The sequence below is a fragment of the Fistularia commersonii genome, chromosome 1 (genome assembly GCF_037954325.1).
Source record: "Fistularia commersonii isolate RoL2024-O1a breed Wild chromosome 1, RoL_Fcom_v1.0, whole genome shotgun sequence".
NCBI classification, from domain to species: Eukaryota; Metazoa; Chordata; class Actinopteri; order Syngnathiformes; family Fistulariidae; genus Fistularia; species Fistularia commersonii.
The window spans coordinates 927,961-955,264 of NC_141284.1; the positions used below are offsets into that span (position 1 = coordinate 927,961).

Below are 27,304 nucleotides of genomic sequence, written 5' to 3' on the forward strand. Positions count from 1 at the left end.
TTAAGCAGAGTCATCTGTGTGTGTGTGTGTGTGTGTGTGTGTGTGTGTGTGTGTGTGTGGGAGCGCGCTGTATTTTCTCATTTCAATTGTGTTTTCATGCAAATCCCGTCATCACATGGGATGCCCTAATGGGCTTTTGCATGCTCACAAAAGCAAGAGTTCCCCGAGCAGTCAGAACTGTCTGGAGGAGGCTTTTGATTTCAAAAAGCGAGAGAGAGGCAGCGGTAGTTCCTGAAGATGAACGCTTTATCGTTTTGCCTAAAGTCAACAGCTGAAATCGAAAAGCAACGGCAAGTCTCTGTTGAAAAAAAAAATGTCAGTTTAGCAGACGCATGGATCGGACATCCCATAAAAACGTGCAGAATGACTCAGGTGACGGAGGCCGAACGTTTCCTCGCCGGCTCATTACGGCCCAACGCTCTCCGCGGGTTGTGTTTGCCCGGCGCTGAGTTCAAGCAGCCAAACACAGGATCAGCTGGGCGGCTGCACACACTTCTGACGGATCGTCATAATCCCCCCCCCCCCCCCCCCCCCCGGGCCGCTGATCAGATTAATGTGTTTGGCTGTCTGATGTCAGATTACACATGATTGGCTGTCTGATGTCAGATTACAGATTAGCGTCTGTAGAATGGGATGTGAATCAGCTGATTGGCTGCTTAATTCCACATTATGAGCCAGTAACCGGTAAGGAAATCCAAAATTAAAATGACATATTTACTGAACATTCATTTCTAGCTTTTTATAATCTAATCTCACCAAGGCTTGGTAGGATATTTATGTAAATGGCATGTTGATCACATCGTTTTGTTTTTACATTTACAAGTCATTCCTCACTTTAGTTGATTATTGAAAAAAAGAAATGACAAGAAAAAAAAGCCAAAAGGAATTGTCTAAAAATAAAACGTGATCATACGAAGTGAAAAACAAACATGAAATACAAAAAAAAAAAAGTGCAAAAGGGTGGGTAAACAATAACAGAAACATATGTAGCTAAGTTAGCGCTAACAAAGTGATCCAGAGTTTAGCAGGAAGAGCAGATCCAGCAAACATCATTCTATTATCACATCCGTTATTGTACTTTCTGGTGCGATAAATAAAACCAGCCCCCGCAGGAAGCGGGACCGGTATCCCCCATATCAGTCTGAATTCTGCCATAATCGATCGGGCAGCTTTGACCTTCTGCTCCGGAGAGGAGGCCGTCACAAGAAGGGTCACGGTTTTCCAGAGGTAGTTCACATTTTTATACGTCAACGCTGCGTCGCACTACTGCTGATGTCGTTTCACGGTGGATTCTCTGACTTGTGGATGCTCGTGCGATCCGGGCTTACAGTTCAGCGGGAATGGCTTTTCACCACATCGCCCACTCCAAATGTGAATCCATGCACAAAGAGGCGGGAGGGTGTATCTACGAGCTGCACCTGTAGCCTGAAGAAGAAGCGGAAGCCAAACCGCGTGGCGGTGACAGTCCAGGGGGAAGGCGTGACGGCGGGACTTCCCTCCCGCTCGGAGTTTATGCAAACATGCTGTTTATTCATGAACAGACGCTCTACTTCCCTGTCCTGTCAATCATCCCGGCCTCACGCTGGCGGGTTCAACAAGCGATTGTTCCACGGCCGGGCCGCGTCCGTATTTACGGCCTCTGTTTATTCTACCCTTGGAAAGCGCGACGGCGAAAATAGCGTCGGTTTGTTCGCCGCCGTTCCGCGCACGCTGGCGTCGGCCCAGGTCTTTGAGACGTTACAAAGCAGGCGAGGAACATCCTATTACCGAGCTGGCTTCCTGCCCTCTGAGACACTCACACACTGTTGAATCTGAATTGAAGCTCTGTGTCCGGTGTGTGTGTGTGTGTGTGTGTGTGTGTGTGTGTGTGTGTGTGTGCATGCACTAAGGCCAGGATGCTGCCCTGCTGGGCGCTGGTCTGTTTGGTGGAGGTGAGCTGAGGGCCAGCAGAGCGAGGAGGTGGTGTCTGGCCAGGGGACAGGAGAGCATCAGGAGGTCTTCTCCTCTGATGGTCCAGGGATAAGAGGACGCAGGAGAGAGCGCCGGATTTCCACTCTGGACTCTCTTTTGATGTCAGTGGGCTGAGAAGCTTCCAGGAGACTTGAGGTGATTGTTGATGCTCAGGTGTTTGTCCAGGAGCGGCGAAGCGGCTTCTGATCCTCACCCTAATGCTTTTGATATTGTCCTCCAGACATTAACTGTTTTCAAGCTTGCTAGTCATGTGCACGTGAACACTGGACCCTATTGAGTCGTACTCGCCACCTGCCGACGGCGGCCATGAAGGAGGAGACGCGCCGTCGTCAGCTCGTGATGAAAGGGCTTTTATTTTCTTGCTTCTGAAGGCTGGATGCAGGTGTGGTTATGACAGCTTGGATTCTACCTGCGGGGTTTGACAAGGCAGCCGGCCAGTCGTGACGCAGGGTTTTCTAGAAACCTCTTCAGCCCAAAGGAAACAGTCGAATGTTTTCAATTCATTATCTCCAGAGGAGCCTCCACTCCCCGGGGTTTCAGCTCAGGAGTTTTGGTAGTGGATGTTTTGCTTTGCCATCGGAGCCCGGATCTGAGTTCGGAGCGAGCGGGACGAGCGTTTCACGCCCACGTGGCCGCCGCTGTCTGTGAAGTGAGAAATCATGGAAAAACACGAGCGTCCGCGAAGAGAAGGAGAAGTTGTTGTCGGCGAGATCCGGTGACGGAGAGCATCGTCTGCGAGAAGGCGGGAGACGTAGAGTCGAAAGAGTCGTGTCGCATTAAATGTGAATCCGCTCAGTCAAGTTAAAGATAACCATGATTCCGTCACCGGCATCTTTGCCCAATCTTCATACCACTTGATAAAACCACCATATTTCTCTACATTCTCTTTTATTATGTATTTTCTTATACATTATACACATGACCAAACCGGGGGTCTGGAAGGGATTTATCGCATTGCAGTTGCAAGGAAATTTTATTATATATCCAAGCAAATGAAGGTACGTGCTCGGTCACAGGACCAGTGACTCTGTCTTGGTTAAACTCCACTTGAAGGAAGGAAGCTCCTCCGTGGACTTCCTGCGGTCTGGCGGGTCACAGTGGGCGCCGATGGCCAAATGGCGTCGAAGCGAAGGTCACCGCCGGGACGCGGCAATCTGTTACCCTCAATCTTGCCAGGATTGTCAAAAAGCGACGGCGGGTGTGGAGGCGGGGTGTTTTTCTAGCGCCCGACGCCCGGCTGATATTTACAGCCCCCGTCGGCCGGCGTGTATCAGCGTGGACGTCCTCCTTAATTAACTGAATCGTGCTAACGCTCATCTCCCGGTGACGGCGAGGAAGGAGGTGCGAGAAGGATGGCGGGGGGGAAGAGGGGGCTGCATTAAAGATGGAGGGGGTTTTAATGACAGAGGGGAATTTACAGAGGGAGGGAGGCACTGGGTTTCTAAAGGCGCATGGAATAAGTAGATTCCAGCGGTGAAGCTGGCTGCCAGACCAGCCAGTGATAAATTAACAGGCTGTCAGTCAGACTAATCTCAGCAATTCCACTCATGACTCCCCCAGAATTGGACTCCTCTCATTGGGTGGAACACAGTTGTGTTTCTGTTTTGGCTCATGGCTCATGTATCCAGTGTTCGTCCGTTCAAAACGCCATCGTTAAGCATCTCGCTCGGTGACGCGGTATCCAAACGATGCTTTTTGTTTTTATTTAAAGCATAAAGTTGATATGTGAAACGCCCTGTCAGGATGCACGACATGAACCAATCAGACGGGTTTAATTGGAATTTCATGCTAACCAGAGAAAGCTTTATGAGAATACCTTTCCTCGCATCTTGGTGGATTGAGTTTCCTGGAATTTCCTGTTGATATTCAGGTCTTTTGTTCATTTTTGTTTTCTGGTCTCTGGGAATCCCTTGGTTTTCTTGCTTTTTTTACAACCAGCATTTTTGGTCAAATGAGGGACTCGTGCTAATTGTTTGGAAGTGGCTCCAATTTACCCTTTGCCGTATCCTGATAAATGGCCAGCCAGCGCTTGCGCCACCACTTCAAGATGAAACAAAGGTCTCCGGTAGTCTATTTGTTGGAAATCTACGAAAAACCGGTCGGACCGGTTCCTTCTTTCTCGAAGTAGCGTTGCCGTTTTCAGAAATGAATCTCGCCATTGATTCAGTCGTTCTCTGTGTGTCGCCATGAAAGAGGGGTACAGAGTATGTCTATCCAAACTAGAAAGTTGTGTAATCCCGGTATCCCGACAGCCTCGGAGCCAAACGCGGATATCCCACGGTGAAAGTACGGCGCCTCCTTCCTGTTGGCCGGTCCTCCCTCTGGTCCCCCTGCAGCCGGGCCTCTCAGCTGTATCCTCCCCGCCAGCTGTTTGGACCGGGTCCTCCTTCCTCCCTGCACCTGTGCGGAGCCTCGTGGTGACGCCACTCGCTCGCCGCCGCCGCCGACCTGTTTGTGACCCTCTTTTTACATTTTTTTTAATCCAACTCGGATTTGTGCCCATGGTGGGACGTTCTGGACAGCCGGTGCGCTCTACCCGAAACCACCACATTTTTGTTCGGAGAGCAAAAAAGAATCTTGCTTTTTCCTCAAATATTAGACTCGTGGCTTTTATTTGTCCTGTTTATTGTTAAAGTCCAGCTCCTCCTTCTGGTCCCGCAGATCAAATATCATATTGTTGCGACATCCTGTGCCTTTTACCGTTCCGTCCAAGCACAGCAGAGACAGGAAGACTCTCCAGGCCTCCTGGCCGTGGCGGGGAGGTTTCTGGTGTGGGTGCAGGGCTTCGCTGGGAGCTGCAGCTGCCTTCCAGGAGTCAGCCTGTCTGTCAACTGTTTATTAGTCACTTACTATATTAGCAAGCGGACAAAAATGCCGGCTTTATGACTTATGGAAAATTGGACGATGTCGGAAATTGTTCTTCAACCCAGTCAGCGAGCTTTGACTCCGCTGGATATCTGGCCGCTGTCAATCTCAGACGTGCTCAGCGACGGGAGTTTTTCACCTCCCTCGTCCGTGACGACCCGTCACGTGAAATGTCCCGGAGCTGCGACCAGACGAGGGAACTGGACGGTCGGGACGGCTCGGTCCTTTTTCCCCTTTCACGTCACAAAGGGGAGGCACCGCAGATGACCTCGCCCCTCGGAGAGTCTGCGAAGTTCACGTCGGTCCTGATGGCCGGTTGCGTGTTGACTCTGCAGAGCCACGAGCGGCAGGTTCGCCCGCGGTACAGTCGGGCGTTTCCGTTAGCTCCCTTAACAAAAACAAGATGGCTGCCACCACCTTCCCGAGTGGGGACACAAGGAACCGGCAGCGACTCCCGATGTCCGCTTTCGGCACGGCAAGACTCGGACCCCCATCGCTCCCGCCGTTCCTCCGGCCGGGTCGGGGGTCACGTGTTGGCCGGTTTCATCCGCGCTGCTAAACCCCCTGAAAGAAGTGAGGGGGACCATAACAAATGGTCGGGCACAGAAACACTGATGTTTGTAAAATGCGGATTACTTTCTTCTTTGGATTCTGTCAAAGCTACTGTTGCTTCCGCCCACGTCCTGAGAAACACTTACACCTCTTTGTTTTAATGTAATTGTAATGCCACTGCAGTGTGTGTGTGTGTGTGTGTCCTTCAACTGCTGTGTACTAAACACACCAGTTACCTGCCGAACCCGCTCAGCTCCGCCGCTCAGATGGTATCTGCCCCGCAGACCATAATACTCTGTTACCCGGTAACACACCAGCTGATGCAGGCACGGCGGTGGGAGGCTTACGCAACCCCAGGCTGCGGCGTTTTGTTGTTTTCCTTTTGTTCTGTTTTATGGAGGGTGATTTCAATCCGTCTCTCAAGTCTACCAGCACTAAATACCCATGTTAGCATTGTGTGTGTGTGTGTGTGTGTGTGTGTGTCAGTGAAACTCAGCAGGTGTGTGTTTATCATGTGACAATAAACCATAAGCCGTTTGAATGGCCGTGTAGCGTTGCAGCCCTCCTCCTCCTCACCATCCCCTCAACTGACCCTATCTTCTTGTTGTTCCCCTCCTCCTCCTGATCACACACTCCTCCAGCGCCGACACTTGAGTATCGGGGTTTCCCACCGGCCGGGACGGGCCGGGGAATGTTTCCCCCCCGAGCTCCCACGTCGCACAACCCCAGTGCATTTTTGGCCTGTTTTTGGAAAAGTTTTATCCCTGTTAAGTTTGTTTTTGCAAGAGTAAATAATATAAATCGAAACCCCCTTAGCTCAGCTCGCCCCCTCTGAAGGGAGATACTTTATCATTTAGCTGTGATAATTAAAAAGTAAAACTTTGCTTCGCATATGGTATTTGAAGTAAGAAATTCATTATGCAACTTGTTTTGAATGGAAAGTGCTTGTTCCGGATCATCAATCTGCAATCCCCTAATCTTCCCTGACATCCGCCAGGCTCGCGTTTCACTCCGAAACACAGCGAGCGAGAACAAGCACGGAGTGAGATTTGAACCCGGAGCCCGAATTCAGACCGCCGCTGATCATTTTTTAATGCCGTTAACACTTAAACACGATAAAGACGCGACAAAGATGAGACGAATAGATGCGGAAATCATTTTCTAGCGTCCGTGTCGCCCTGGCCCAAACAGGGGCGGTATGGATCGTCACCGCGGTTACGTAACCTCCCGGGGTCACGACCTCCATGTAGGGTTTCCTGTCTTGAGGGTTCCTGTTGTTCCCCAACCGCCCCTACATATGTGCTGCTGCTGTCACATTTGTGTACAGATAACACAAAGCCCCTGTGTGTGTGTGTGTGTGTGTGTGTGTGTGTGCATCTTATCAGGCGGGGGCTCCTCCATGCTGCTGTATGAGAAACACTGGCTTTTGCATGGAATTAGCCACAATGGCTCCCCCATAAATAGAGACCTATGTAGATGGTTTCCCTCCCTTTGTCGAAGAGACGGCGCTAATTCTCGCCGGCGAGGAGTTTTCCCAGGCCGTTTGTTTGGCCCGTCGGACGTCTTGAGCGCCCAATAAAACCGATCGGCGCTGCCTGGGTGTCTGCGCCGCTCATTTACACAAACACTCAGCTCGCGGGGTTCCGGGTTACCTTGGCAACCAACCCACGAAGCACATAGCGTAACCACCCCCTCCCCCTGCTACGGTCGGTACCATAGTAAGTTAGCGAAGAATTAAAGGGCTTTAAATAAGCAGCAACAATCTGCCTCTGGTGTTGTTTATTAGGAAACAGCCAAGTGAAGGTTCTTCTGTCTCACAAACCTCCTCTCTGACCGCACTCGCGTCGCCGTCGTTCTACTTCACATTGCAAATTCTTTAGCTCGCATCAACGCGTAGCATTAGCTTGAAGGAAACTGGTCCGCAGTGACAGTTTGCATGTTGTAAAGTGCTTTTGCGCAGGTGCGCTGAAGAGCGGCCGGGGGAAGGAGGCCTTTTTGAGCTCAGCTGTAATTCAGAGGGCAGCAGGAAGTGATACCGAGGAAGTCCTTCCCCGGGGCGTTGGCCGATAAGACCGTCCCAAGTCTGCAAAACAAAATAAGTGAATGTGAGTCAGCTTTGAAGTGGAGTAAAGAAAAGGGTTTACTCATGATTGTGAAAGAGTGAGAAAGTGGAAGTCCCTGGTCCACAGGGAAGGTTGAGGTGAGTCACCGTTCTCTCAGGAAGTAGGACAGTGCAGGAAAGGTGTGTGTGAAGACACCAACACGACCTGGATCCTCTTCTTCTTTTCCTTTCTGCTCGAGTCACCTTCCTCCATCCAGCCCTCTCCTGTCGCACCAACTAACGTGCTGTCCTTTCTGGTCCTCCTCTGGACCTCCTGCCTAGCAGCTCCAGCCTCAGTCCGACTTTACCTCCTGAACATCTAACACGTGCCGTCCCTCTGACGGACCCCTTCCAGATCCTCTCCGTCCTCTTCACTCCTAAAGAGAACCTCCACATCTTCACCTCCAGTTGCCTCCGGCACGGTCATCTCGGTGTCTCCAAAGCAGACACCAAGGCTGCTCTCACTTCCATCTTCTCCACCTGGGTCTTGTATTTGGTCTGGATCAACATTTTTATCATTTTTATCATTTTATCATTTTTATTTTTATCATTTTATTTACTATCGGTATGCCTTTACCACCCGAGGTTAATGTTTAATCCACAAAACTCACGGGAAAGTGCAGCATAACATGCAGAGAAGAAAACCGTCCAAAGATGCCTCCCGGATCTTCTGTGGACGGGTCACAAGACCAGAACAGGCCGTCTCAGTCGCTCCTCGCAGGAAGTAAAAGGGCATCTGCTCCGAATCTACACGCTTATTTATACCGCGTTAAAGACTCATCCGAGGAGATGTTTCCACGCCGCGACTTTGGTTCCAGCGGCAGCACGGGCTATTTCAAGACCGTTTCCAGCGGGCATAAAAGAACATTGTGGGGACGATATTCCAGGCCGCGGGGAAGAGACGCACAAGGGACCGTCTCAATGATCTGGGAAGAGGCACTGCAACCGTGACTTGTTGGATGAGGAAGCCGTGGACCAACGTGAGGACGGTTCAGACCCTCCTTGTTGAGTCTGGATTCATTCACTGTAAATTACACCTTGAGAAGCAGTCGTTCGAACCCGACGTCTCGACCACGACGGACTGATTTGACATTGTCCTTAAAAAAAAAACAAAAAAACATAGCGCTAGCTGTCAGCGCCCGAGCTAAGTGTGATAGCGCCGGCTCTCAGCGAAACCTCCGCAGGCGCTGTGAGGTGAAGGTGTCAAGATCCAGGATTAGCCCACGCAGTCCTCCAGGCTCCTGCAGCATCTGAGCCAGATGATTGATCAGTCAGGGATCCTGCAGGCTGCTTCTCTTCTGTGTCCTCAGATGCTCAGATGAATGGTGTGTGTGTGTGTGTGTGTGTGTGTGTGTGTGTGTGTGTGTGTCTTTCCACGCAGGAATGCACACATGGTCCGATGACACAGTGCCACGGATCATCCAACAGATACAGGAATCATCACATCCTGTTCCTCCCAAGCAGGACACATTAGACACAGGAAACATTGTGGTCAATATCCAGGAGCGATATGTGTGTGTTGAAATCGGCCCTCCGAGTGTGTGTGTGTGTTTTCTTTTTATAGCCCTTTGCATTTGGTGGTTTCCATTTCCATTTTCGATCTGGCCCCGAGCTCTGATTAATATCTCTGCAGGGCCTTTTTTATCTTGCTTTTTTTTTTGTGGAAGATTTTTTTTCCGACCGTGTCAGCCGTCCCGCGGTCCAATCAGATCGCAGCGGGTCGCGGTTTCGCCCAATCGATTTCTGACGCAGGAGCATTGTTGACTTATTATTCATAACTACTATCTTTTCATGGGGGGAAGTTGACTTATTGCATTTTTCAGTGCAGGAGTAATACTTGGGAGGGTGTTACCTTAACACATTGATTTCATATAGACGGGAATATTTATAAGCTTTCAGATCAATGTGGTGGAAAATGTAACCGTGATAGTTGTTTTTTTTTTTTTTTTTTTTTTATCCCCCCTGGAGTCTGCTGTTGGCATATTTTCCTAAAATGAGAAAGAAATAGCTGCCGTCACAGAGGCTCTCTGGGTAATTCTCTGCCTATATTTACCGGGAGGGGAAAATAAGACATGAAAGTAAAATAACATCAGAGAAGCGAACGGGTTCAAGTCCATGTGAGAAGCAGCATTATGAGGGGTTTCAGCGAGGGCTTGGAGATCCTGGGAAAGACCAGGTAAGAGAAGATAGACCTTATTGATTTCACGACAGGGAAATTCAATCGTCATAGCAGCATTACAGGGTGGAAAAGAGATAAGACTGTACAACAAACACAAAATATAATAGACTGAAAAATGCCTTGTGTAAGGTTGTAGAAGTAACAGTTGTGCAGAAGGAGATGTTGGTAGTAAAAGTGAAACGGAGAATGTGTAAATATAATGTAAATATAAACACTGCACGATGAGAGTGGTCCGATCCCAGCTGTTTCATTGGAAGCTGCGTCTTCTGCGTCTGGATCAGGAGGCCTTTCAAAACACCGCCATTTAAAAGCGGGATCTCTGCGAACGCTCTTAACCGCTGAGCCGCCGACCTCCGCCAAGTATTTTAATTGGAGATTTCCTGCCCGCGCTCGGCGACGCTTCGCACAGCGCTCTTCTAAACCTACTCAGACCGTCTCGGTCCACCTGGAGGGCCGACCCGGAGCTTCTGGGAGCTGATGCGCGGTGCCGGACTTTATTAAACTTGGATCCTAAGCCGGTGGAGGCCCGGAAATAATAAAAGCTATTTCTGTATCTCCTCGTTCTTGCGTGGCCGTGGCTTTGTGCGTCCACTGCCGGAGGTCAAGATGGGCCCTTCAAGCGTGTAATATTAATTATCAGACTTCATTGTGCCTAAATGTAACCTATGTGTTGGTGTTACATAAGCGTTTGTGGTCGGGATGGATCGATGAAGGTCACCACTTCCATCAGCCGGTCGAAAGCGCTTGTACGGGAGAATCCTTGACGGACGGGTCGTGGAAAATGGGAAGCGGACGTGTTTTCCTTCGCTATGGAACGGCATCAGAATCGCAGCCCGAAGCGTTTGAGTTCATTCTGGCTGCAGGTCCTGCCGTCAGATGATGGCAGGAGCTGAGATGGCGTCCTGTGCAGCCGAGAACTGGGTCAAGAGCTGGATACTCATTTTCCAATTTCGTCTTTTTTTTTTTTTTGCATTGAAAAATGATCATCTTTCCTACTCTAGCAAAACACAGTTGTCTGCTCATCTAAAAGTGTGTGTGTGTGTTTGTAGTCTGGAGATTTTTCTGAGCAAACGTCATCCTGAAACACATCTGTCTGAAACAGCGCTCAGCGGCGCTCCGACACTCGCGTCCACCAGAGAGAGGTGGCGTTTGCGGTTTCGACCACAAACCTGGAAAGGGAACGCCAGTGTCAGATGGTCGAGTTGGGGAAGCAAAGACCAGGAGTGTATGTGTGTGTGTGTGTGTGTGTGTGTGTGTGTGTGTGTGTGTGTGAGAGCACTGACACACACTCTTTAAAATCAAATCCTGCCTCTGGGATTTGACTGAGCCTCACAGAATTGTCCAGTCACTGCGTTCCTAAATTCACCGAACCCTGTACTTCCTCCTTTGCCTGGCGCTCAGTCACGCCAACATCTGCGCAGATGTTTGTGGATTTATTACCCTTGTACCCAAGTTGTAAATGGATGAAACAACCTTCTCAAAGGTTGGCAAATCGATGGAAAAGGAAAAGCAGCTGTTCGTTTCACACACACACACTTCTAATTGTTGTCAGATTTGGTTTGGGGATCAGCGAGGAGACGTCAGAGCGTTTGCTGGCGTCTTACCGGGCGACCGATATGGCGGGGAAGCCATAACGCCGTTACGGGGAAGCACAGCCGTGCAGAACTGCTGAACCGCACCGTTCCTGCTCAGCAACGCATTTTTCTTCTCAACCCTCGGGTTAATTCCTTCACGCCAGCTTCTCAGCCGTGTTCCTCTCGGCGGGGAAAGGGGTTACATTTTCACTTCCTCGCCGGTCTGTCGCTGCAGCGCCGCAGCCCGACCCGTCCGTCAGGTTGTGAGAGCGCCACAATAGAGGCACTGAGGTTGCTGGGAAACCAGACGGGACAGCACAGGTGTGTGTGTGTGTGTGTGTGTGTGTGTGTGTGTGTGTGTGTGTCAAATGTAGCTTCGGAAAGGGATATCATCAAGATTGGACTGCTGTTATTTCTGTTGTCTGCTGTTCCAAAATACACTGCTCAAAAAAATAAAGGGAACACTTAAAAAACACATCCTAGATCTAAATGAATGAAATATTCTTATGAAATACTTTGCTCTTTACACAGTTGAATGTGCTGACAACAAAATCGCACAAAAATGATCCATGGAAATCAATTGTATCAACCCATGGAGGTCTGGATTAGGAATCACACTCCAAATTAAAGTGTAAAAACAACTCCAGGCTGATCCAACTTTGATGTAATGTCCTTAAAACAAGTCCAAATGAATGTGTGTTGCTTCCTGAGTGGACACTATGATTTCACACAAGTGGGATTGACTTGGAGTTACATTGTGTTGTTCAAGTGTTCCCTTTATTTTTTTTGAGCAGTATATTTAATCTGGATTTTCATGCGTAATTACCTCCACCAAAGGCAGTAATGGGCCGGGTTAAACGTTCCCTCCTGGCCCACGGGAACAAATTGCAGGCCGGATCGGCTCCGCGACGTTCATTTCCCCCCCGGCCAGACATTGCAAAAAGGTCTAGTCTTGAACTCGCAAAGCTGGATTTTGTCGCGTTGTACGTTCTCTTGGGATCGAACCTCGCAACCTCCTGTGAAGGGAGCTTGTTCCACTCCGCTGGGAAACATACCGCTAAGGTTACGGCCAAGACGTGGAGGTCCCAGGAGGTGCTGCTTCCAGGCCCGCTGTAAGGTTCTGGGAATATTCTCCAGCCTGGTGTGGTTGGATTATGAATTTCATCGACGAATTCATCGGCGGCAAGAGGAGACCCGGCTGCTCTTTGCTCCAGCTATAAACATCGTCACGTGAAACTTGTGCAAGACCTTGATGATTGTCAAAGTTGATTATTGATGGTCGGCAGGACTCTTTTCCCCAGGTATCCACCGAAAGGCCTTTAGACGCATGTTAGATGTCCTGGAGATCAACTCAGACTGAGGCGGTTGGGATGTGGGCAGAGGAGGTGTGGTGAAGGTCAGGGTAGAAGGAGGTCGAGGCCACGCAGGAGGTCGAGAGGAACGCCGGGTTTATGGATGGAGGGAAGGTAGCTGGTTGCCGAGGAGAGGGTTGCCCGGAGACAGACCATTAGCTGTAGCCACCGCTAAAAGGAGCAGCCCAAAGGAGAAGAAGGCGGCAGTGAACGACTGCTCCTTCATCATATGACTGATCATGTGACTCACCCCAAGGCACTTGGAGTATCTGCTAGCAATCTTTACAGGACTAGCATGACTCTGTCTATAAGCATGTCTGTTATGAGTTGACCAAGTTAAGTAACTGCTTAGCGTGCGGCCATCTTTAATTTATGGTCTTCTAGTGAAGAACCAGGAGCTGTCGGCCCGACGTCTCTTCAAATGGAACCGGACTTCTGTTGAGATAATGCGCCCTTTGTGGCGGTTATTGATCGGAGCGGCGCCCTGCTGTGCCAAAGTCTGGCTAATGTTTGACCGAGCCGCCCCTGACTCACCGACGCCTCCCGACGGCGTCTCGTCTTTGGTCCTGTTCGCTTCCGACCGTTCACTCACATCTGAGACGTTGAGTCGGCAGCGATGTACTCCTGGAGGGAGCGGGCAGAGAAGATCTGCCATAGAGCCTGAGCCACAGGGAGCTTTATGGATCAGAGCATTATTAAAACAGGAGAATCCCGTGACCAGGAGGCTCCGGCTTCATCTTTGAACCACAAGTCCATCGTAAACACACAAGGAGGGAACAACCCCCCCTTTCTCGGGCGAAGTCACACAGTTCAGTTATCTGTTGGGACTGATGTGGTGCCAGAGGACCAAGTACCAGCTTTATGTTCACCAGATGTTGCCTCAAATCCATTTCATAAATTAAAGTTCAATGAACGAACTACTGAGGATTAAAGGACCAGGCAACCAGGTTCTAACACAAGAACAAGCCAATTAGGTAGCAACGGTGGATCGAGGAACCTTGGCGGCTACTTCAGGTTAAAGGTTCAAACCCGCGCAGTTGATTCTTCAGTGATCCTTCTTCATCTGCCCTGATGGCAAGTTTATAGGAGTAGCTGAGTGTTGGTCTAAGGAGCCTCCTTGAGTTCCCAGCAGCTTCTTTGGTGGTACACCACTGTGGCTTCTGAAAATACTGACCAGAATACGGCCTTTTGGATGCCAGAGTGTTTTTTTTTTGGGCTCCGCTGTCCAATGACATAATGGGGGAAAAACACAGGCTTGACCATCTAGATTCCTAGCTGACATCTGTGAGAAGAGTCCCTCAGCTGGTCCGAATCAATGGTGAACTTGCTTTACAAGCAGTCGTGATTCATGTCAAAATCTTTTCGTGGCAACAGGACATGAATTTCTTCCTTTGAAAACGTCCGAGAGGCTTCCTCTGTTCGATTGGACCGTGGGGAGTTTTCTGGATAGGGTGAGGGGCCGGTCTGATGGCTTGTTATGTTAATGGGAGAGTTGTTTTGCACAAACTAGGTTGAATGGGGTTGTTGTGTTTACGGGGGTTGTCATTGGAGGGAAGAAAGGTACGACCTCTGGGGACAGGAATTTGTACCTTTGTTGCCCAATCGTGGGGAAAGAAGGTGCAACTTCTTGTCTCAGAAGTTGTACCTTTGTTGCCCGATAGTGGGGGAAAGAAGGTGCAACTTCTCGTCCCCAGAAGTCGTACCTTTGTTGGTTGTTAGTGGGGAAAGAAGGTGCAACTACTTGTCCCCAGAAGTTGTACCTTTGTTGCCCAATCGTGGGGAAAGAAGGTGCAACTTCTTGTCCCAGAAGTTGTACCTTTGTTGCCCGATAGTGGGGGAAAGAAGGTGCAACTTCTTGTCCCCAGAAGTTGTACCTTTGTTCCCTCTGATGAAGATGAAATTCGAGTCCAGTTTTACAAAATGATTTTGACAAGAATTAACCAAGACCTGGATGACTGAGAACCACCAGAGTCATCGGCGTGATGTTTCTTGTCCCGTCTCCAGCCGTCAAGAAGGCGGCGCCATCTTTTGACAGAAATGTGTTTGTTACATCTGATCATGTGTGGCTTCCTCTTTGAGACGCCGGGAACTCACACTTCCAAACAAACTCCAGCGATCAAAAGAAGACTCATTCGTGTGTTTGCGATGCTATCCATGCTTTATGATTCATGCTAAGCAAACCACTCGTGGCGTCGTCTGAATGCTTCCGGATCCAAGCGTGTTAGCAGCAGAAGACCGAGCTGACTCCGACCCTCTGACTCAGTCAAACTGCTGAAGTCACTCTTTGAATCATGGTGAATCACAGGTTTCCTCCCCAAAGCTCCCTGGAAGTCCTTGAAGGACCACTAAGCACGTTCCTGGGCAGCAGTACCATGAGTTTGCTCAGGGAAAATGATCTGAACAAGGAACTACTTCACTTTCCTAGATAGGCAATCGGAGGTGTGACGTCCGGCAGCCGATCAGCAGAGCAGAAGAAAACCATCCGACACTTTATCAAACCGAGGTATTTAGAATCAAAGCTTCTGGGTCAGTATGTGGGGTTCAGACGTGCTCCTCTGCAGGCTGAGCAGATCTGAGGAGGTCTGGACCTGGTGGACTGGATACCTGATCCACAGCAGCACCCCTGACCTCCTGCTTGTTGGGCTCTGCTTTGTTTTTCCTGCCTCCCCGCTGAAAGACCCGGCTCAAAATGCCAATAATCTCCTCCACACACACACACACATACACACACACACACACACACACACACACACACACACACACAGTGTGCGCTCTACCCTCCAGTCACATTCTTGGAAGAGCAGACCTTTTTATGTTTGTTTTCGAGGAAGATGAACACAGTCTCAGTAAACACACATGCGCGCGCACACACACACATACACACACACACACACACACACACACACACACACACACACACACATACACATACACACCAGGGTGGAAAATGTCAACTTGTCTGAAACACTTGCATCAATATAGATCCCCCTAGCTCCGTCCCCAGCGTGTGTGTGTGTGTGTGTGTGTGTGTGTGTGTGTGTGTGTGTGTGTGTGTGTGTGTGTGTGTGTGTGTGTGTGTGTGTCCAAGCCAACTCAGGAATGCCATAGAGGGCAATTTGTTAATTGTCCTCCCAGTCTTTTCAATGCTAATTAACTTCCCTCTCTCCTGGAATTCACACACACACACACACATTCTCTCTTTGCTTGTGATTGGCCGAGCAGCATCTTGTCCGACCGTCTGATTGGCCGAGCAGCAGCTTGTCCGGCCATCTGATTGGCAGGGTAGCACAGACGGGGTTTATTTTTACGGTGGTCTTCATACGGGACGTCCCTCCCAAATGACTAATTCATTGTCTGGGCCAGAGATGGAAGCTCATTAAATCAGCTCTGCGGCTCCGTCGGTGGCGAACCCAGACGTGTGACCCATTTTCCTCGGGGTCGAACGAGGCCAAGGAACAACCTTTATTGTTTATTAAAGGCCACGGCATGTGGAGTTGAATGAGGCGTGTCCAGACAAAACAAACAGCGGCCTGTAAATCTCTCTCCGCGTCGCAGAACACGTCGGCGAGGAGTCGTGAAGGTTTTTACCGCCGAACTCTTAGAAAATACGCTTTTTCTGTCGCGTCGGCGATGAACGTTTTGGGTAAATCACCCCAATTTACCCCCGTGTTTGGAAAAGCCCGCTGGATGTGTGGATCTCCATCGCCGCCCTCGTCTTCCTCGCCTCTTTTTTTTCCCCCGCGAGCCGACAGACGAGCAGCCCTGGAGACGCCGCTCTCTCTCTCGCTCGCTCTCTCGCTCTCTCTCTCTCGCCACAAACTACAGGATGAGCTCATACCCCGTTACTTATTCATGGACGCCGTCGCGGGGGCTGACGCAACCGTGCACAACGCATCGTCCGGGAGGAGGAAGCGGGCCGACGTGCGGCGGGGAGGCGGCGGGACGCAGGCTGTCATGGCAGCTGCTTATCTTGTCAGTCGTCCGGTGCTCCTCGTGGCGAGGAGATGTTTAGTGAAAGCAGGAACGAGGCCGCGCGGACCTCTCCGCCCACCCTCCTCCTCCACACACACTGATTTTCGGATGTTCTCCGACGCCCGGCCGCTTTCCTCGCGGTCTCCGATCGGTCGGGTTTTTTCTCCACGCAGAGCCGATGCCGCCCGAAAAACACAAGCCGAACGGCGAAAAAAACCTCCCGTCTGTTTACGCCTTGAAGCGGAGGCTGCGATTTCACAGCCATCAGACCAATCCGTCTTCCATCGTCCCTTTTGTTCGTACACGGCGGAGCAGAATCTTCATTTGTTCACCCTGATGAAGATGTTTGAATCCCAGGAACCTCCTTTGACACGTGTTGCAGGGACAAAAGATGCTGAGCCTCCATGTTGCCTTTGTGTCGGATAGATGAACCAACAAGGAGGTCAGCCGTCTCCAATTTCCCTCAGAGACTCCTTTTTTTTTTTTTTTTTCTTTTTCCTGCGGGCCTCACACACACACACACACACACACACGTGGAAACCCAGGGTAAAAGAGCACCCTGCGCCTTTTTAACTCATAGTGATGTTGAAAAACGAGAAGCGGAAACAAAGCGACCCGTATTTAAATCTCGCGGGGACGAGCTCAGCTTCGGGCAAACACACTGAAATTGATTTCACGCCGGCGGTTGAAGGGTCTCTGTTTCATTATGATCCGTTAGAAAATCCAGAGATAACACAGCGGTGTCGTTAGCGGCCGACAGCATCCCGCTGGGGTTCCAGGTGTCCTGGAAAACACTGCTGTTGGAAATGGAAATTTTCAAAAAAATTATGTTTGTCAATCACCGTAACCTTTAAGCTACCATTGAAGTAGCGCATTCGGGAGGAAGGAAGGTGAAGAGGACCAGGATCTGGACCTCACACTGGGATCATAAAGGTCATAACACGTCCGGTCAGATGTTCTTTACATGAGTCCACCTGATGGTCCTTCCCATGCCGAGCAGGTCCGGACCACACTGTGTTAGATGATCAACAGAAACCCCTTGAGCCTCCATGCCAGGAAATACTGCCTCCGCTGGTCTTTTTCTGCTAATACCAGTAGCGCTAACAGCTACATGCTAATCCCGATGTATACATGATACCATAATTGCTGTCATATTCATAAAAGCAATGAAGGTGGACGCCTGGCGAGACGCCACTGTAGATCAAGCCTCGCCTCCTGGGAACCTGCTGAGGAAGAAGCGGGTTGCTCCTCGCTTTCTAAGCAGGATTAGCCCTTCTGTACACGCCGTAACGCCGCCCAGGACTGGACACACACTGCAGCCTCTCTGCAGGACATGTCCTTTTTACACACGGCGTTGTCACCATGCAGCAGATCACCCCGTGTGTGTACGTGTGTTTTTGTGTGTGTGTGTGTGTGTGGTCGAGCAGCTGTAAATGACTGTGTTTTTCCAGTCGAGCGGAGACTTTATTGCAGGTCTATATCCCAGACACACACACACACACACACACACACACACACACACGTGGTCTGATGCCAGCCGGTGACTCAGGCTCCCCCATAAGCAGGGCTTGCCAGTGAGATATGATGCAGATATGAAGGTGTTTGGCAAACCCGCCATGATATTGATAGATATTCATCAACGGAGCCTCGTGGAATCTGTTCATGTTCAGTAAACAAAAATAGGAAATTCCAAGATTAGCGGTGGGTTTCCAAGCCGTCACACACTCAGACGTCTAGACTTCTCCCAACAAATAGCTGGAATCCCAGGACTAGAAGCGACGCTGCCTGATCTTCAGACGGTTCTTTGCGTTTCAGCTCTCTTTCCAAACCGGCTCCAGACTTACAACAGCTTCTTACACCAGAGAGTCTCCGGCAGACGGACGGAAGCACGAGATCCTCCGTCTGTTTCCGGCCATTTCGTCACTGGGCCGCTGTGCCGGGTTAAATCACATACTCTCAGCGGGATACACCACTGGAGGAACGTGTGTGTGTGTGTGTGTGTGTGTGTGTGTGTTTCAAAGCGTGAATGAGAACAGATGTGTTTCCGGGCCGCTGAGTCATCCGGCCATGAATTCTGATTCTCTGTGTCAGACAGTTCTGGAGGCTCTTCCCTTTCTGCACTTACACTCTCTAAAAACCACCCACTCCTCTTCCAAAACCCTCCACGTTTCTTCTCATATTTATTTCTTCTTCTTCTTCTTCCCTCCCATCAGGACCAGTTCGAGAACCTGGACAAACACACCCAGTGGGGGATAGACTTCCTTGAGCGCTACGCCAAGTTCGTGAAGGAGCGGCTGGAGATCGAGCAGAACTACGCCAAGCAGCTTCGGTACAAACACACACACACACACACACACACACTGCACTCATCTGGTGTCTTGTGCTGCAGCACCCTGGAGGTACTCTGAACCTCATGATGTGTGCTGTTGTGTAATTACACATTGGATACATATAATACGGTATATAATGCAGAAGAATATCAAAAACATGCCGTTTTACATCCCATTTAAAAGCATCCCTTTGCTCCACTGACCTCACCTGAACCTGAAAGATAGAAATACATGAATGTTTAGAAGCAGCTGGAATGAAAGCCCGATAAATTCGGTTTTCGAGAAAAAACCCAGCAGAGCTTGTCAAGACCCGCCAAGCGCCAACCCCAGTAATCCTCATTAAAAAAACGCTAGAGTCCCAGGGGTCTGCTCGTGCGTGGTTTCAAAGAGAGGGAATCCCTGAAGCACTCTCACACACACACACACACACACACACACTCCAGGTCATAAGAATGATTGAAGATCCAGCTGCGCGTGTCAACGTGTGTGTGTATGTGTGTTGTTTTTTTCTTATTGTACATGCGGTTTTTGGCGTGTCGGGTCGACAGGCTGCAAATCTTTGAAAAATCAGAGCACGACACACACACACACACACACACACACACACACACACAGTTCAATCATTAACTCCACTGTGCCGCAGTCAGTCGTGTCGGAGCCGGGGGGTTGGGGGTGGTGGGTGACAGACCGATACTTTTCATGTGTAAATCTTTAATTCAGCTTTAATAATACACCCAGCTTAGCCTATTCATTCTGGTGTGTGTGTGTGTGTGTGTGTGTGTGTGTGTGTTGGTGCATCAACCTGTCATGCATGAAATGTCAGCCTGTGCTTCAACGCCTGCTTCTCTTCTCCCCGGCAGAAACCTAGTGAAGAAATACTGTCCAAAGCGCTCCAAAGACGAGGAGCCGAGGTGAGGTCCTTTTATTTCTTTGGTCTTTACTTCCTGAGATCCGGACGCTCTGGTTGGGGTGTGTGTGTGTGTGTGTGTGTGTGTGTGAGCGGGGGTCCTGTGACGCCGAGGCAATGACAAAGAGCGCCTTTTCTGCTTCATACCATTCAGTACGCAAGAGGAACAGTTCCTGGGTTGTGTAGATTCAGTGGAACCTTGACTTCCGAGTGCTTCAGTTTAGGAGTTTTCTGAAATCTGAGCTTTCGCTCAGTGGATGTTTTGCTTTGCGATCGGAGGATCTGAGTTAGGAGCGAGCAGGATGAGCGTTTCGTACCCACGTGGCCGCTGCTGCTGGCTAGCCCGGAGAGAATCTAGGAAAAACACGAGCGAGGTGTGTGTGTGTGTGTGTGTGTGTGTGTGACGAACTCGTCCGTGAAGAGACGGCGAAGTCGATTAATTGCGTTTCAATTCATTTTAATGGAGAATTGCGGTTCGATCAATGAGCATATTGAGTCTGAGGCCGGTCAGGGAGCCCATTAAACTCCTAAATCCAGCTTCCGCCGCAATGGAGGAGTGACGGTGTTGTCGGGGCGCCGACCGATCACGAATTGAGAGATGAGATGAGATGAAAACAACTTTATTTATCCTGAAGGAAATTGTTGTGGCAGAGTTTCAAGCAAAAACATAACAGTAATAGATAATAGTAGGAAGGAGGAAGAACGAACGCCACAGGAGGTCTTTCCTACCTGAGGCTATCAGACTTTTTAATCTTCAAATCTTTGTACTTAAAACACTTGATAGCCTTAACCTTGACAATTTATATTTCATTGTATTTCTTATTCTCCCTCCATCCTACTATTATCTATTACTGTTATGTTTTTGCTTGAAACTCCGGCACAACAATTTCCTTCGGGACAATGTAGTTGTTCTCATCTCATCTCATAAGAAATACAATAAAGTATAAATTGTCAAGGTTAAGGCTATCAAGTGTTTTAAGGTCTCAAGTACAAAGATTTGAAGGTTCCCTGCAGCTGAGGGAAGAGGAATTAAAAAGTCCTGTGGTGTTCAGTGGAGCTCCTCGTTGGTATCGATCGACGACAGAAATTGCACCTGGGATTTCCAAATAAAAGAGCACGTTCTTCCCCGCCGGCCGGACACGGGTTCTCAGGCCGCTGACGCCGCTGTGTGTGCAGGTTCACGTCATGCCTGTCCTTCTACTCCATCCTGAACGAGCTCAACGACTACGCCGGCCAGAGGGAGGTGGTGGCGGAGGAGATGGGCCACAAGGTGTACGGGGAGCTGCTGAGGTACAGCCAAGACCTGAAGGCCGAGAGGAAACACGTGAGTGGCCGCGATGTGGGATCTGCACGGCATCGGCGAGCGTCTCCTGGTTGAAGTTTGGCTTCGGCGGCCGGGATCGACGCCTTGTTCGTGATGTTCGGCCGCCGCGGCCGGAGGGAAAGAACCCCGTCTCCCCGATGGGAATTTTAGAAATCAATAAATCGCGCCTGATGTCTTGGTAGCTTTGGTGTGTTAGCATGCAAGCTAAAGGCGTGGACGGCGGTGAAAGAGCGGACGGCGACGCTGGGAGAGGCCGTAAATCCCTCCTGACGGGACCTAAAAACACACACCGTACATGTTCTCCTCGTGTATTCCACCATCAGTCGGTGAAATTAGCCTCGATACGGAAATGTTTGCTTCCCGCCTGCAGTCAATGCAAACACCCCGTCATCTCCCGGTGACTGTTTGGCTCGCGTAACCTTCATCATTCTCAACGTGCATATTGGTCGATCTAAATGTCTCTCGTGTGTGTAAACAGCATCTCCAGGAGGGCAGGAAGGCCCAGCAGTATCTGGATCATTGTTGGAAACAGATGGACAATGTAAGTGAGCCATGGAGGAGGAGGGAAGACGGTCTGGTGTTTGTCAGGGACAAAACCGATGCTCAGACCCGTCTGCATGATTGATGCCGCGAGTCTGACGCACACACACACACACACACGCACACACACACACTCAGGGAGCTTGTTTACAGCGCTTTTCATAAATCAGCCGTCTGATTTGCCCTGACCGCCGAACGGAAAATATGCTCGGTGTTTGTTTCGAGGAAAACCTAGACACACACACACACACACAGGCATACGTAAGGCCATGTGCCACCTTTGGCCCAGAACAACCTTTGTTTTAGGTCATTTGATACAAACAATCTGCCTGTTACACACAGCTCAATTAGCGTAACATGCTAGTAACTGCTATCATCATTACCCCCCCCCCCCCCCCCCCACACACACACACACACTTCTGACGGAGTGTGTGTCAGTGTGTGGTCTGCATGACTTTAACAGTGGCTACCAAGCGACCTGACTGTAACATCCCAGCTATTTGCTGTTTCTCCGGCTGCTAATGTGACCCAGATGAGTTTTCAGGAAGTGAACCATCTCCGTCTGATTCACCTCCTCCTTCTCCTCCTCCTTCTTCTCCTCCTCCTTCTCCTTCTCCTCCTCTTCCTCCACCGGCCCTCAATCTCTCATTCACATTTCTGTGTCACTGTTTGTTTTGTCAGTTTTATTTCTGGTGGGGGGGTTGTGCTGACATATTTCACCCCAACCCTGCCCTCCCTCGACCCGCAGAGTAAGAAGAAGTTCGAGAGGGAGTGCAAAGAGGCGGAGAAGTCCCAGATGACCTACGAGAAGCTGGATAACGACATCAACGCCACAAAGTCGGAGGTGGAGAAGGTAGTAGCCCGTAGCGCGGCGCCGACGGCTGTTTGGTCGGAAATTTTAAGTTGAATAATTGGGATCACAGGAGAAAACACCATGAGCAATTTGTTAAAAGAGCTCCAAATTATCACCTGGAATTAGAGGATCAATATCAAAGATGGCAAGGAAGTAAATAATCACTCTTATTTGATCAGACCCCCCCCGTGGCAAGAAGGCTTGGATCCTGATTGATTCCCCATATCTGCCCGGGGTTCCTCAGGGTTCTTCAGGTTCTTCTCCCAGTCCAGAAGGTGTGAATGGTTGTATGTCTCTGCAGTGGCTTGCAAAAGTATTCTTACCCCTCGAGCTTTTCTGAAATATACAAGAATAATCGGCGTACAATCGTGTTCACCCCCAACCGAGTCAATACTTAGTGGAACCGGCTTCTGCTGCAAATGTTTTGGGGTGTCTCTGCAAGCTTTACACGCCTACAAACTGACATTTAAGTCCATTCTTCTTTGCAAAACATTCAGTCCGATGAGATGGAGAGCGTTCCGAATGATAGTTTTCAGCTCTTGCCACGGATTGGATGTAGGTGTGGACCAACACGTTGATGTTTCTACCATTCAATTGTAGCCCTGGCCTTATTTTAGGGGTTTTTGTCCTTCTGGAAGGTGAACCTCCACCCGGGTCTCGAGTCCTTGCAGGTTCCTCCGGGCTTTCTTCCAAGATTGCCTTATATTTGGCATCTTCCCATCAGCTCAGATCATCTTCCTGTTCCCGTCTGGCCGTGGAGAAGTCCGGCGTTGGTTTTCTGCCACACGTAACGTTTTGCGTTTCGGCCCAAATGTCTCATCTGACCTTCTTCCATGTGAGATGTTTCCCCCTACATGGCTCCTGGTAAGCTGGACCTCTGATGGTTTTCTTTAAACCGTTGCGTTCTTCTTGCCCTTCTTGAACCGGTTGTGCCAGGCTCTTTCCATTCCCTGATGATGGATGGACCTCCGCTCCGTGAGATGTTCCCAAAAAAGCCCGGCAGATGTTTTTATAGCTTAACCCTGCTTTAGACGTCTCCACAACCTCATCCTGACCTCTCTGGTGCGTTCCTTGGACGTCATGGTGCCGCTTCCTCCACGATTCTCTCCTAGCAAACCTCTGAGCTGGGCTCTATGTAGTCCATCATTCAGGAATCATCAGGCGACTTCTGAAGGCAAGTTGTTGCACTCAGAGAAAAGGAAGCTGAATACTTTTGCACACAGTAAAAAAAAAAAAAAAAAAAATCACGTATATATATATTTTTTGACTTCACGGTTGTGCTCCACTTTGTGTTGGTCTTTCACATTCAAAATACCAAAAGAAAAAAAAAAAATGTAAGTTTTGGGTGGTAACATCACAAACTGTGGAAAAGTTCAAGGGGTACAAGTACTTTAGCAACCCTCTGTATGTGCAGGTCCATGGTGGATCCAGGGTGAAGATGTGATCAGCAGAAGAGACAACAAATGAATGAATGAATATTGGGGAAGGATTCTAGTTGCTGTTATTTCATATATATATTTATAGTCATACATGAGTGTGTGAGTCAGTGTTTGTGAAGTGTAGTGTTGCTGTGTTCAGGGGAGGCCTGCAGGATTTGGCTGCAGCCCTGTGTGTGTGTGTGTGTGTGTGTGTGTTTTCCATACCTCCGTGCACTGTGTAATTAGACCTGAAGGATCCCGGCGGACTCCTCAGACCGCTTAGACAGGAGGTGCAATCCCATCTCTCCAGCCTGCTCCCTGGATGAGGCTCCAACCACGTGGAGCTCCTCCAAGGCCGGCGGCCCGCGCTCTTTATTTTGGTTTAATCCCCGGTTTATTTCCCCCCAAACTGTTAGAAACACGTGAAAATGTGCCTGCGCCGCATCGAAGCACACATTAGCAACACTGTCTGGAAAGGACCGGACGTAAGTGAAGGTGGAGGAAAAAGTCTGCGTGATGTCCTTCAAGGTCAGAGGTTCATCTGATGATCCCGTCATTTGTGTCGTCACACGACACGCCGATGTTCCAGAGCTAAGCGCTAATCGCCACCGGCGGAACGGCCCGAAACTCTTCTTCTTCGTCGCGTTACCTCGGCCGTTTTCATGTTTCGCGCCGGTCGAGGGAGGGAACGTGGCCGCCATGTGCCGCCGTCGGCCAATCGCGCTCCGGTATGCGCCCGCCCGCCCGCTGGTGGGTCCGTGGACCTGATGTTTGGACGCCGTCCTCCAGGCCAAAGCCCAGTTCTACCTGCGCACTCACATGGCCGACGAGAGCAAGAACGAGTACGCCGCCCAGCTGCAGAACTTCAACGCCGAGCAGTGGAAGCACTTCAACAACGCCGTGCCGCACATCTTCAAGGTAACCGCCGCTGTTTTCCCTGGGGGGGAAAAATGGCGTGGACTCTGACATGACGTGTTTTTTCCTTTTTTTTTTCTAGAACCTGCAGGAAATGGACGAGCGTCGGACGGTGAAGCTGGGAGAGACGTACCGGAGCTTCGCCGAGGCGGAGCGGAGGGTGGTGCCCATCGTCTCCAAGTGCCTCGAAGGCATGCTCTCGGCCGCCAAGGCCGTGGACAAGCAGCGGGTAAGCGGGAGGTCGGAGGAGGAGGAGGTGCACGGCGGAGATTTGGGCGTTTTTCTTCGAGTCAAACTAGTTTTTCCCCCTTCTCAGGATTCCTCCATCGTCGTGGAGTCCTTCAAGTCGGGCTTTGAACCTCCGGGCGATTTCCCCTTCGAGGACTTCAGCCAGAACCTGAGCCGGACGGGCTCGGACGGGACCATCAGCAGCACGCCCAAGGGGGAGCGGGACGGCGCCCCGGGGTCGAGGCCGGATCCCAAACACGCCATGAGCAAGACCAAGAACAAGCTGTGGCTCTTCGGGAAGAAGCCAAAGGTAGGGGACGCCTCTGCTTTCAGTTCACGCAAGGAGGGAGAACGTGGAGAAGACGGATCGCCGTGGAAACCTTCCGTCTCCGTGATTGTCCCTTCGGACGCGTTCGATTTATGAGATCCTCAGCTTGTTTTCCTCCCCGTATGCTCTCCTCGGACCTTGCCCCTTCTCCATAAAGGCCGCCGCAGTCAATTATTAATCATCGCCGGTTAAATGTTAGCGCCGGCGGCGGCCTGTCGATGCTTCTGATGGAGAAAGAGCGTGTTCGGGAATCGATCTCCGACCAAAGAGGAGGCGTAGCGGTGAGGCTGAGATCCACCTGCAGAAGAACACGTGGTCACGCGGTGCCGCGCGCAGAAGACAGATGTTTACATTAGCCGGTTGTACGCCATATTGGATTGTTTCTTTGGCTTTTCTTTCGTTTGTTTCATTTTTTTGGAAACTGATCGCCCGTCATTACGGCTCCCAAGCATGAGTCTTTTTAAATGTATTTTTGATTTTACGGCATCGTACTTTTATGTCCAAGCCCAGGGGTCGGCAACCAAGAGCCACGGACCCGTTTCTTCACAGTTAAGAAAAAACACCAGAAGCCACACATTACATTACATTACATCACATCATATCACATCACATTACATTAAATCACATCACATTACATTACATCACATCACATCACATCACATTACATTACATTACAGGTATTTTGCAGACGCTTTTATCCAAAGCGACTTACAAAAACACAACCCTTTTGAAATTTCAAATGAAATCACACAGCATATCCTTATTTTTTTGCCCTTATGCTATGTAGAAACAAAATTTCTGTTTTTTTTTTTTTTTTAAACTGCAGAGAAAACACAATGAAATTTCTATATACAGCATTTGTTGCGTGCACGATTTGGGCTTCGGAAAAAAAGTTTACTTTTAATACTTCACATCTATTTGAGTCCTTGTATTTATGAAAAAAAGCCAAACTTAAATGATCCACCGGCAGCAAACCAAAAACGCCGTCATCCTTTTACTGGCGCGTGCAGTGGCTTATCATGAGCGAAAAAATATTAGAACACGTCTTATTTAGATGTGACAAGATCGCCGTTATTTTCAAATTTAAAATGACGTGTTAAAAATGAAGGAACGCAAATAAAATACATTTAATTTGAATCCTGGTTAATTATTTTCTAAAGTCACATGGAGCCTCTAGGTTACATCAGGCTGTAGGAATGAATTCCGACGTACAGTCAGTCCAAGGCCTCCCGTATTGGAATATCTACGTACGTAAATATTTCTGACCCCCTTCTAACCAGAGACCAGTGTTTCCCAACCTTTTTTGAGCCACGGCACATATTTTACATTAGAAAAATCACACGGCGCACCACCAAATAAATATGTCATAAACAGCTTTTAACGAATTAGAATGAATCAATTTACTTAGTGTGAAATCTAATATATTTAATATCTGTAGATTCGTCAAGTTTCAATGCAAATTTCCCACTGACGTGCAACTTTTCCAGAGCACTTTTTTGCAATATCTAAAGACATGTCATCAATATGTCTGAAAATTGTATTATTTTAGAGAACTGGCTATTTCTTTATCAACGCCAAAGCCGAGCATTTCTTCTCCAATGATTTTGCCGGCAGGTCGTATTAATGTTTTGCTTTTTGGATTTAGAGACGAGTTCAGCAACTTTATAGCAGCTTTCACTGCTTTCTCACTCGTCTTGGTAGTTTTCAACAACGCTGCCTGTTTGTTTACGCAGATACAAGTACTTTTTATTTTAAAAATGTATCACGCAAAGCGTCACTAATCGCTCTGATACACAGACGCACGGGTTCATTCACTAGCCGTCGCCATGGAATGGACGCGCTGCCCACATAGACATAGGAAGACACATTATTTGCATTGGATAAATAATTTTCGG

The 27,304-nt window shown here is 49.4% G+C and overlaps 1 protein-coding gene across 4 annotated transcripts in view; it reads left to right on the plus strand.

The window, feature by feature from the left end:
* Positions 1 to 27,304, plus strand: part of fnbp1l (formin binding protein 1-like) — a 37,197-nt gene that overhangs the window by 1,471 nt on the left and 8,422 nt on the right. For all 4 annotated transcript variants that reach the window (XM_086174167.1, XM_086174005.1, XM_086173916.1 and 1 more), the window contains exons 2-9: positions 18,780 to 18,895; positions 19,757 to 19,807; positions 20,980 to 21,127; positions 21,606 to 21,668; positions 22,416 to 22,520; positions 24,728 to 24,856; positions 24,936 to 25,082; positions 25,170 to 25,391. In XM_086174167.1, the coding sequence (XP_086030293.1) occupies positions 18,780 to 18,895; positions 19,757 to 19,807; positions 20,980 to 21,127; positions 21,606 to 21,668; positions 22,416 to 22,520; positions 24,728 to 24,856; positions 24,936 to 25,082; positions 25,170 to 25,391 (981 nt within the window). The remainder of the gene's footprint in view (positions 1 to 18,779; positions 18,896 to 19,756; positions 19,808 to 20,979; positions 21,128 to 21,605; positions 21,669 to 22,415; positions 22,521 to 24,727; positions 24,857 to 24,935; positions 25,083 to 25,169; positions 25,392 to 27,304) is intronic.